The sequence below is a fragment of the Canis lupus genome, chromosome 25 (genome assembly GCF_011100685.1).
Source record: "Canis lupus familiaris isolate Mischka breed German Shepherd chromosome 25, alternate assembly UU_Cfam_GSD_1.0, whole genome shotgun sequence".
Classification (NCBI taxonomy): Eukaryota; Metazoa; Chordata; class Mammalia; order Carnivora; family Canidae; genus Canis; species Canis lupus.
In genome coordinates this window covers 44,004,517-44,016,850 of record NC_049246.1, presented here as the reverse complement: position 1 = coordinate 44,016,850, position 12,334 = coordinate 44,004,517, and the positions used below count along the sequence as shown (strand labels likewise).

Here is a 12,334-nt window from a genome sequence, read left to right as displayed (position 1 = left end):
AACCCACCTCCTAGATCCAAGATACCAGAACTTAATTCTGGGCTCCCACATCTCCTTTGGTACAACTAAAAATAGGCCCAGAATTCTGGCCCTCAGAGTTGGTCTTCTACTTTAGTTCTTGCTCTCAGTACTGCTCTAGTCAATTCTCCTAGCTTGGCAGTCAAATGTTATCTCTGACTCCCAGCCCAGTCTGTTTGTAGTAAAAGAGTCTCATATCTCTGAAATTGAACCCCTGTCTCAAAGCCCCAGAGTGACCCACCTCTTACATGACAACTGCCTACCTGCCTTTTGAATACCTGTGTCATATGCCCCACAAATCTGTGATCTACAGCTGGGTCAGGATGACAGCTGAGTCTGTGACCTCTTGTTCTACAGGCTGTAGCTCTTGATTAAACTTTATATTTAGATCAGCTCTCTCAGTATCTGATGCACTATCTAAAGCAGATGTCTGGCAAGGTTATGACACATTCCCAACACCTGCCTTCAATAATGCCCTGAGAGGCTATTATACCTCTCTAGTCTTAAAATAAAACCACTAGAATTCTAATCAATTTTTCCTAAATTATCTATTTTCTAAGGATTAATACTAGGCCTTTGGTCATTTCAATTGACACAATCATCCTTTTTACCCATGATGGCAACTCATGATACTACCTAATGCTTAGACATATATTAAAATTTCCTGGATTTATGCTGATTTTTATGATACCTGACAATATCTATCTATAGATCCATTAACTCTCTTCTTTATATCTCTGAAATAACAAATATCAATGAGATCATGAAATAAGAAGACGTGAATCTGAATCCCAACTCTGTCATTCCCTAATTATATATTCCCTAAATAAGTAAAATGTATAAGGTAAGACTTGGGTTTCTCATTTATAAAATTGAGATAGAGACGACAGCAGACTAAAGAATGGTGTGAGGCACTAAATACAGTTTCATGGCACCCAGTAAGCACTAAAAAGTTAGGAATTGTCCAGCATCCACAGGGTTTATATATGCTTATTTGTGATATACTATACTGGAATATTAAGAGAAGGAAAATAATAGGATAATCTTACTATAGTTAATAAAAAAAAAATGAAGGACAAAGTTCTTTAATGATTATGGGAGATGAACTTGATGGGGCAATGGAAAGACAAGGAAAAAGAAAGAATGCAAGAGGCAGGGTAAAGATCAGATAAATCACAAAGGGAAGAGCATAAATGCTTGGGCATTTATAGAGCAAAGAACAGTATCCATGGGCTTCTGCAAAAGGGGCCAAGGCTGTTGGTCTCCCTGGAGGGCAGGAGCTTGAGAACTGTTTTTCTTTACCAATGTCTGGGAGAGCTGGGAGAAGGGCCGCAGCACTCAGCCAATGGCCCGGCAGAGACAGCCTTACTCCACATACTCCTCCCTGAAATTGGAAATGTTCACAATCCTCTATTGCCAAATTGTTCTCAACCAAAGTCATTTTTATTCTAAAACAAAACCAAACTTCTCTTCTCCATTCCCACCCTTCAAACCTCACTACAAATGTAACCTCCTTGATGAAACCTTCCCCAGTTCTCTCAGAGTATAGTACTCCCATAACAAACATGTATTTCTCTTGCTGTTTTGCAAACCATACTACAATCGTTTCCATCCTCATCCCATCCAGCCAGTGAGCTCCTTAACAGCAAAGCCTGTGACCCTTTCCAAACAGTACCTCCATCATCGAGCATGGAACCAGATGGGAGGAGGATCAGAAGCCACTCAGTACCCTGCACAGTTCCAGGCAGAATCATCAGAATCCGTGAAATGGCTCCTAACCATTTAGAGGACATGTTTCCCTCACTTTGAAAACCTGAGGAAAACAACAGACCCTCAGTCTAGAAAAATGCGTGTGTGTGTACGCACGTGCGCGTGCGCATACACACACACACAAAGGGAGAAAAAAAAGAAAAATAACCCACAAGAGCCATAAGCTAAAAGTCATGAGATCTGGATTCCACTCCCTGATCCTGCCAAAAGCTCCAAGCTCTCAAGTCACTTAATGTCCCAATTGGCAAAGTGAAGACTATATTTTGCCCCTCAACTATCCTTCATTAGACATCTGTAATAAAAACTACATATATATACTACAAATGTGGAAGAATTCTAAAATTAAAATTGTTATATAAGAGCAAATTATTGTTTATGATTGCCTCACAGCTTGATTCTTTAACAGCTATCTATTTTGCCAAAAAAACATGCTGTGAAAGAAATTGACTATTTACTACTACAGCTAAAAGAATTGTTGTTTTTTCTAAAACCCCAAAGGCCCTGTAGTTTACATACCCAAAAGGGGTGAGCACAACAAGCATAAAGAAGCAAAGATGAATAATCCAATTAATTCACATTTGCTCAACACCATTGACTACAGATTCCTCTGATAACAATATGCTTTTGTACTAACAAACCTGTAATACAATTGACCAGTATGCTTTGAGATGTTTATATTCTACATGTCAGGGATGCTTGAGGACAGTCTGAATATTCTTTTCTCTCCAGTTTGACCCTGTCACCAACAACTGTCACAGGTGGGCTACAGCCAACAAGGTTCCCTGCTTCAGAATGGGAAGCTGTGAAATACTTACTCTAACTAACAAGGCCTAAGAGACATACCTAGTGGGGTTGCTAATATAAAAAGCAATTGTCAGGCAGCCACTGTGAAGACCCTAGGAGCTCCACAGAAAAGGAATAAGCAAGGAACCCCGGGCCATCCTCTACACTTCAAATCTTCTGAAAGCTGAAGACGGCCTCTGCACACACCAAGGCAGTCTCTGGGTCATTTCCCCTAATCTATTACTAGTAACTCAAAGGAAAGCGTCCTCCTTGCCAGTCTAGGCCTCTCTATCCATACCAATCCCTGCTTAAGGGGATGTTATCAATAAAGAGAGGGCTCAGGATCTAGTAGATTAAAAAATGCCTTCCTAGATTTGAACACATCATATGGATTATGAAAAGCCTGAGTTTGTTGACACCTGTTTCACTGGACCTCTGACTCTCTTTCTGACTTTCCCCAGAACCCATCAGCCTTTTCTCTAAACCAGGCAGCACTGATATTTTTGTTTTGTTTTACAAATGTTATCTTTTTAATGCTTGTAATACATGATATCCCCTATTTCATTCCTGATATTGGTGACTTATGCCTTTTTTATTTTTGTCAGTTGTACGAGAGGTTTATCGATTTACTGATTTTATCATAGAACCAACATTTTCTTTTCTGTTTTCAATTTCATTGATTTCCACTTTAGACATAGATGGAATTTAACCAGCATCATTCATACCCCTTGATGCAGGGGCATGGGTTTCTCCATGGTCTCCTCAGCTTATCTCTAAATGCTGGCTTGCCCAAGAACTCAATACTCAGCCTTTTTTTCTTTAGCTACACTCTCTAGGTGATCTCATCCACTAGCACGACTTTAACACCACACATATACTGAAGACTTCCAAACTGACATCTCTAGCTTCAATCTTTCCTGGAAGCTTCAGGTTCATTTGTCCAAACATCTTGTTTTATTTCATTTACGGCAATTTTTGTGGCTTTACTGATATATAACAAACTGCATATATTTAAAGGGCACAAACTGATTGGTCTTGACTTACAGACACAATTATGAAATTATCTCATTAAGATAATAAACTTGTCCATCACCCCCAAAGCTCCCTTGGGATCCCTTGGTAATCCATCTCTCCTACTCTTGCCCCAGGCATCCAATGATTTATTTGCCTTTTCTCCATACAAATCAGTTTGCGTTTTCTAAAGTTTTATGTAAATGGACTCATACAGAGTATATTCTTTTTTGCTTAGCTTCTTTCATCCATCATAATTTATTTTGAGATTATCCATGTTGTTGCATGTATCAACAGTCCATTGATTTCTCTTTTTTAACTGCTGAGTTGTATTTGTTGAATAGGTATAGCAAAATTGGTTTTCATGCTGATGGACATGTGTGCTATTTCTAGTTTGGGGCTATTCAAAAAAAGTGGCTTTGAATGACTATATAAGTCTTCATGCAGACAAATGCCTTCATTTCCCTAATGTAAATATACAGGACTAGAAGGGATGGATCATGTTAGGTGTGTGCTTAACTTTTTAAGTAATTGCCAAACTGTGTTCCAAAGTGACTGTACCATTTTATATTCCCCCCAGCAGTGTATGAGGGTTCTAGTTGCTCTGTATCCTTGCCAACAATGGTTTTGGTTAATATTTTGAACGTTTGCCATTCTAGCAATTTTAATAGTTCTATCTTGTGCTTTTAATTTGTATTTCCTTAATGACTGATTACATCAAGTATCTTTTCCTACACTTATTTGCCATCTATATATCTCATTTACTAAGTATCTCTTCAAATCTTTAATACAGTTTTTAAATAGGCTGTCTGTTACAGAATTAAAAGAGTTCTTTATGGTCTAGATAAAAGTCTTTGGTCAGATAAATGTTTTGCAAATATTTTCTCCTAGTCTGTGGCTTGCCTTTTTGCAAGTGTTTAATGAAGAGCAAAAGTTTACAATTTTGCCCAAGTCAAATTTATTGACTTTTCTTTTATGTTTCATATTTAAGAAATATTTGTCAAATCTAAGATCACTAAAATTTTCCCCTCTTTTTCTTATAGAAAGTTCAAAATAGGGATCCCTGGGTGGCGCAGCGGTTTAGCACCTGCCTTTGGCCCAGGGCGCGATCCTGGAGACCCGGGATCGAATCCCACGTCAGGCTCCCGGTGCGTGGAGCATGCTTCTCCCTCTGCCTATGTCTCTGCCTTTCTCTCTCTCTCTATGTGACTATCATAAATAAATAAAAATTTTTAAAAAAGAAAGTTCAAAATATCTACAATCTATTTCAAGTTAATTTCCATATACCATACAAAGTAAGGGTCAAAGTTTTATTTTTCATATGGCTGCACAATTGAAATAGCACATATTTAAAAACATCTTTTCCTCCACTGAATTACATTGGCACCTTTGTAGAAAATCAATTAACCACACATGCCTGGGTCTGTATAGGAGTCTCTACTCTTCCATTGATCTATAGGTCTATCTTAACACAGTCTTACCACACAGTCTTGATTACCAGAGCTTTATAGTAAGTCTTGAAATCAGGTAATATGCAGCCTCCAATTTTGTTCTTTGTTTTGGTTATCCTAAGGCCTTTGCATAATTATATAAATCTTAAAATCAGTTTGTTAATTTCTATAAAGAAGTCTGCTATTATTTTCTTTGGGATTGGGTTTAATATATAGATCAATCTGAACAGAACGGTCATCTTAACAATACTGAGTCTTTTAATTCATGAGCATGGGGACGCCTGGGTGGCTCAGTGGTTGAGCGCCTGCCTTTGGCTCAGGGAGTGATCCTGGGGTCTTGGGATTGAGTCCCGCATCAGGCTCCCTGCAGGGAGCCTGCCTCTCCCTCTGCCTATTTCTTTGCCTCTCTCTCTGTGTCTCTCATGAATCAATCAATAGAATCTTTTAAAAATAATAAAAAATTTTTAAAATCATGAGCATGGTATTTCTCACCATTTATTGAGGTCTTATGTAATTTTTCCCAGGAGGTTTACAGTTGTAGTGTGCACGTCTTACACATCTTTGGTCAAATTTTTCCCTAAGTATATCATAATTTTGATTCTACTAAAAAGATACTTTAATGTTTTTAATTTCCAATTGCTCTTTGATAATATGTAGAAGTACAATTAATTTTTTTTATATCAAACTTCTGTCCTTCAACCTTGCTAATCTCACTTATTAGTTCTAACAGTAGATTCCTAGGATTCTAGTAGATTCCTTAGGATTATCATATGGTCTTAGAAAATCATATGGTCTAAGAATAAAGACAGTTTTACCTCTTCCTTTCCAATCTGAATGCTTTTTTTTTTTTTCTATTGCCTTATTGTACTGGCTAGAATATCCAGGGATGAGAAGGGACATTTTTACCCCATTCCCAATATTGAAGGAAAACCACTTAGTCTTTCACCTTACTAAGAATGGTGTTAGTTATAAATATCTCCTAGACGTGCTTTGCCAGACTGAGGAATCTTTTATTTCTATTTGCTGTTTTTATTATGAATGATTGTGGACTTTTGTCAATCACATTTTCTGCATCTATTAAAATGATGACATTTGACTGAAATATAGTGTTATTATTAGTCAGTTAATACAGTGAATTACAGCAGATTGCTTTTCAAATATTAAACCAACTTTGCATTCTTGAGATAAACCCCATTTTCCCATGTTGTATTATCCTTTTAATATAATATGTTGCTGGATTTTTTTTTATGTATTTATTTATTATAGTCACAGACAGAGAGAGAGAGAGGCAGAGACACAGGCAGAGAGAGAAGCAGGCTCCATGCACCGGGAGCCCGATGTGGGATTCGATCCCGGGTCTCCAGGATCGCGCACCCTGGGCCAAAGGTAGGTGCCAAACCACTGCACCACCCAGGGATCCCTGTTGCTGGATTTTATTTGCTAAAATTTGTTGAGGACTTTTTAAACTATGTTTGTGAGGAGTACTGGCCTATAGCTTTCTTCTAATGTCTTTTCCTACTTTTGATATTAAGGCAATGCTGCCTTCATAGGAGGAGTTGAAAAAGATTTCCTCCTCTTGCATTTTCTGAAAGCATTTGTGTAGACTTGGGATTATTTCTTCCTTAAATGTTTAGTAGAATTTATGAGTAATGAACCATCTAGGCCTCCATATATTCTCAGCATCTCTATTAACATGTCTGAAAAGAAATTAAAACTTAACATAGCCAAGCAGAACTCATAATTTTTGCACCCAAACATGTTCTTCCCTACTATTCCTCATTTTAATTAATGATATCATACTCATTTTGCTTAAACTAGAATCTTAATCCTTGATTCCTCCCTTTCACTCACCCTACTCCTCATATCCATATTCAAGTCCCATCAGCTCTACTCACAAAATGTATCCCTACTTCTCTCCATCTATACTATCATGACCCAGTATATGCCTCCTGACTAGTCATGCCAATGCATAACTGCCCCCACTGCATTCCAATCTCCAAATAGCAGCCAGAGTGATTTTTGGCTAAATAAGACCATGTCACTCCCTGGCTTAAAACTCCCATCTGGCCCTTAATCTCTTCTGCCTTTAGATATTAACTGTAAAATAGAACAACAAGCTATGTCAATGTGTAATATTGACTGTGGGAACACTACAAGAATTTCAGTAAATTTTTATCTACTTAACTAGCTCCAGTGACCTAGCAATTACAAAATCACAAACTTAGGCCTCTTGGGAAAAAACACAACTTTGCTGTGTTAAGTCTCAAGGAGGTATAGGTTTTTGTCTAGAAGCAAAGGCACCAAAGCAGAAATAAGAATGCCCAAGTCTTACACTGTCCTTCTACAACTTGACAACAAACACCTTCACCTCCAAACTACCCTCATCTTTCTGTCCAAAGCTAGGGTGTATCTGACAATACCAGAAAAGGCTGTGCTTGCTGGTCTTAAATACAAATGGAGTGAAGAACAAGGAAAATAATGTAACTGATTTGTTTATTGATATGCTTGGGTTTTTTAGCCATCCCCTGCCATAGCCAAGGTAGGAAGGATGCCAGGCAACTTGACCTTGCTCTTTTTTTTTTTTTTTTTTTTTTTTTATGGTGAAAAAATTTATATTTAGATTTATAGCCGGCTGGACTCAGTTTAGATGATCCCAATTTTGTTGGCAACATCCAAAGCATCATAGTCAGGAGCCAGTCGAACATATGCTTTCTTCTCTCCATCAGGCCTGATCAAGGTGTTGACCTTGGCCACATCAATGTCATAGAGCTTCTTCACAGCCTGTTTGATCTGGTGCTTATTGGCCTTGACATCCACAATGAACACAAGTGTGTTGTTGTCTTCTATTTTCTTCATGGCTGACTCAGTAGTTAAGGGGAACTTGATGATGGCATAGTGATCAAGCTTGTTTCTCCTGGGGGCGCTCTTTCGAGGATATTTGGGCTGCCTTCGGAGACGCAGGGTCTTGGGTCGTCGGAATGTAGGTGACGTGCGGATTTTCTTTTTTTTGTGACTGTGCACGCCTTTCAGCACCGCTTTCTTAGCTTTCAAAGCCTTTGCTTTGGCTTCGGCTTCGGGAGGGGCAGGGGCTTCCTTCTTCACCTTCGGCGCCATCTTCGTGAAAGGGCGACCTTGCTCTTTTTTTTGCCAAAGGTTTTATCTATCCATCTGAGAGAAAGTGTGCACGAGTGGGGAGAAGGGCAGAGGGAGAAGGTGAAGCAGATTCCCCGCTGAGCAGGCCCCCAGGATCATGACCTGAGCAGGAGTCAGACACAACCAACTGAGCTCCCAAGTGCTCCAGTCTTGCTCTTTTAGAATCAACCTCATTCACCTCTGTAGAGCTCAACAGGTGCTGTAATATATGCTCTCTATTATTCTTCAACCTGTCAACACCTTGCACCTGCTCTGGTCAGCTCTAGAATCACCAATTTGTAATTACTCTTCTATTTTTTTCTATTCTACCCATTCTCACTCCTTAAGTTAAAGGAAACCACCATCTTTCTTGTTCCTTCTTTGGATCATCTTCACTCTAATTCTGCCTCTTTACTCCCTCAAATGACTTCTAGGGATACCTCTTTAGTTTGACCAGGCCCTAATGTACTCCTCTTATCTTCTTAGATCTCATCAACACTGTGCTAGATGCTGCTTTCCAGAAAAGAGTAAATGTCCTAAATCAATAAACATTACTAGGACCTGGAACCAACCCTTAGCTGCACTTTTCAGAATCAAGGGAGGATATAACCACAACTGTCAGCAACTGGGGGTGCACTGGGGGAATCGAGGCTAGAAATTGATTCATAAAACACTCTGTACTTAACTTCATGGCATTAATAATAATTATCTTTAAATTTGTGTGTGATTAGTATCTGTCTCTTCCTACATGCACTCCCTCAGACTAAGAGCTCCACGAGGGCAAGAGTGATGTCTATCTTGATCATTATTAACATCCCTACACCCTACAAATCCCTGGCACATAGGTCTAACAGTTACTCTAGCTTTATCAGATAAAAGCAAATTTACATCTGGACAAACCTCTGAGATAAGGTAGTATTTTCCCCATTTCTATAAAAGCTAACAATAAAAACTGACATTGCTTGAGCTGCTACTATGGGTCAGGCACCATTCTAAGATTTTTACATGTATTCTCATTTAATCTTCATGACAAACCTATAAAGTTGGTACTATGATTATTCCATTTTACAGGTGAGGCATTTGAGGCACAGAGAGGTTATATAATTCAACTGAGGTTATACAGGTAAGTGGCAGAAATGGAATTCAAACCCAAGGAGCCTAGCCTAAAAGCCCACTCTATTAATCCTATAGTACCACTCACTGAAGACAACACTATATTCCTCAATACCAGTGAATTGAGCCAAATAAAATAAAAGAAATGAAGAAATGCTATAAAGAAAAATCTAGACTTGGACACACAAGTTGCCAGTTCTACATGAAAATTCAAAGAAACTGCTACTATGAATCTTTCCAGTGCCCAACCTTTATTTAAAACAACAGTCAAAAACCACATCTTTCTTTTCAATTGTCAAACATATATGGAGACTGAAACCCAGCATATTCTCATGTTAAAAACATTTTCGTCTGCCACCAGATCTCTGTATTATAAAAAGACAGAGTCTATTTTTTTCTGCCAAGGGAAGCCCAATCACCAAACTGTAACTTACAGAACTAGGTATGTGTTGGCTGAATTTTCCCATAGAGGCAGCAAGAATGTGCAAACACTGCCACCATGCCTATGGCTTTGTCTTTCTAGTTTGCCCACCATTAATGTGAGGAAATATTACATATAGTTTGAATGTGCCCTGCAAGCTTTTCTTCTATCCTAAAAATTATCAGAAATCAGTGCAAGGCATATGACAGGGAAGACAGATCACAGGGAGGGAGCGAGGAGAACAACTCAAATCATTAGATGTCTGCCAGCCAGATGCTTCTAAGTTCTAAGCATTGCATGGCCTACTTCTGAGGCAACCACAGGACCTCAGCAGTCTATGACTACTCCAGTTTATGATGTCTCATGGATGCACCACAGAATAAAAAGGCCCTGAGTCATCTATTATTAGAAAAGGAAAATTTAACTCACCTTCCACTGTTCCTCTGGAAGGAGCTTCACGACCACCAGATCCCCATTCAAGGCTCTATTACGAGCAACAACCCCATCGATAAAAATGTCTCGATCACCATCCTAGGTTGGAGAGAGAAAATAGTCAGTTTACCAAGGCCTGGAACCAAAAATTATTTCCCCCTTTTTTTTTTGTAAAGATTTTATTTATTCATGAGGGAAAGACAGAGAGAGAGAGAGAGAGAGAGAGAGAGAAAGAGAGAGGCAGAGATACAGGCAGAGGGAGAAGCAGGCTCCAAGCAGGGAGCCCAATGCGGGACTCGATCTCGGGACTTCAGGATCACACCTGGGCCAAATGCAGGCACTAAACCGCTAAGCCACCCAGGCATCCCTATTTCCTCAGTTTAAAAACTGTAGACTCTACAATCTGTCCACTAACTCAAAAAGAGAGGGCAATCAGTCTCTTTGGGCCTTATAGAAATGGGAATGAACACAAAAGAGCAGGTTAACAGAATATTTTTTTTTATTTTAAAGATTTTTATTTATTTATTCATGAGACACACACAGAGAGCAGAATATTTTTAAAAATTTCAAAAACATAAGAGAAAATCTCCTACAAGCAGACCAAAAACAAACAAAAATATATAAAGCAAAAAACTGAGATTACATGTTTCCATAACTGAAATGAGAAAGGAGTAAGTTATCCTTTCTTGTTTTAAATAAAATAAAGCATGATGATACCTTTTGTACACTGATTTTTAAGTATAAAAGAAGGGTAAAACATAGAAGGTTTGCAAGAAAACAGAAGAACAAAATATAATCCCCCAAGAACACCAACTGAAGACAAGAACAGCAACTAGCTCCAGGATTTGAGTTCTCTAAGGAAGAAACCAGCAAAATTATGCTCCTCCTGCCAAGAAAATGACAGAGAAAGCAAACTGTGGTTGCTTTTATGGAGACCTAAGTAGAAGGCAAAGAAGAAAAGGAAAGGGACAGGAGACTCATGAAGCATTCTCACACTCTTCCACCTCTCTGACTAAGGAGCAGGGTAAACTCCCCACCATGAACACAAGGCATGGACACCTTCAACCTCAATCACATGCTTACAAATAATCCACTTTAGGGACAGTTTAGTCTCAGGATCTTTGGGGTCACACAGGAAGACTGAGGGTGCCTAAGTGTGGCAGAGTTCCTAGGCATCTGAGCAGGGAAGCTGGCTGCAATTGGTGAACCCAGGAGTGGGCTCTCAGCTCGGGGTTACCAGAAACCAGAAACCACAGCATGTCCTGTGCAACCACTCCCCAAAGAGGGGCCCAGCAAGCAGCAGAACAACGACAAGAACCGCCCCCTCCCTCCCCGAGGTGGAGCGTCATGGATGCAAGCTGCAGAAGTCTGCAGGGTTTGAAGACTCAAAATGAAGTTGCATGCCTGAAATAGAAATGCTCAGTCACAGGTTGGGTGAGTATGGAGTGCAGACAGAGACCACAGAGACAGGAGTGATTGGCTGCTTTTCTCTGAGGGGGCATTAAGGAGTGGGGCTCCTAGCTGAAGATTGGGAAGCCACCATTTTCACTTTCATCCTCTAAAGCAGAGGGGAAAGCCTTCAGGGAACAAAAGCCACATTGAGCAATCCCAAACAGATTAGTGCGTTGTTGGTATAGTGGAGCATAGCTGCCTTCCAAGCAGTTAGTTAGCCTGGCCCCCTGTCAAGGGCGGTACAATTCCACCAGGGCAAAGATGCCTAAGAATCAGGCAAAAAGGTCCCTCCACCAGAAGATCAAAAAGTACATTCATCCAAAACCAAGTTGACTAATCATTGAGAACTGCAAACCTCCAGCACTAGGGGAATATAGCATATAGAATTCGTGGTTTTTTCCCACAATTCTTTAGTCTTTCAATTTTAATTTTTTTCTCTTTCCTTTTTCAATGAATTTATTTTATCAACTTTTTTTAGATTTTTTTTAATTTTTATTTTCTCAGTTACATTCTATCTTTTCAACATGTTAAATAGCATTTTTGCATATATATAAATTTTTCTTTCTTTACAATTTTGAGATGCAGTTTCTTCTAATAAACCAAAAAAATACACTCAGGATATAGTGTATTGCTCTGTTCTGTTCACATATCTGTTTATATTTCCTTTCTGTGTGTGTGTCTTTTAATTTTCATTTTTAGTTATATTCTATCCTTTCATTGTATTTAATTTTATATTTGTACATATATAAGC

At 39.0% G+C, this 12,334-nt stretch overlaps 1 protein-coding gene across 10 annotated transcripts in view; it reads right to left on the bottom strand.

Annotated features, from left to right (window-relative positions):
• DIS3L2 (DIS3 like 3'-5' exoribonuclease 2) overlaps positions 1 to 12,334 on the bottom strand; it is a 346,373-nt gene that overhangs the window by 266,385 nt on the left and 67,654 nt on the right. For all 10 annotated transcript variants that reach the window (XR_005378821.1, XR_005378822.1, XM_038574186.1 and 7 more), the window contains one exon: positions 10,129 to 10,230. Coding sequence is in view for 8 of the 10 variants with exons in the window: in XM_038574186.1 (XP_038430114.1) it covers positions 10,129 to 10,230 (102 nt within the window). In the remaining 2 variants the exon portion in view is untranslated. The remainder of the gene's footprint in view (positions 1 to 10,128; positions 10,231 to 12,334) is intronic.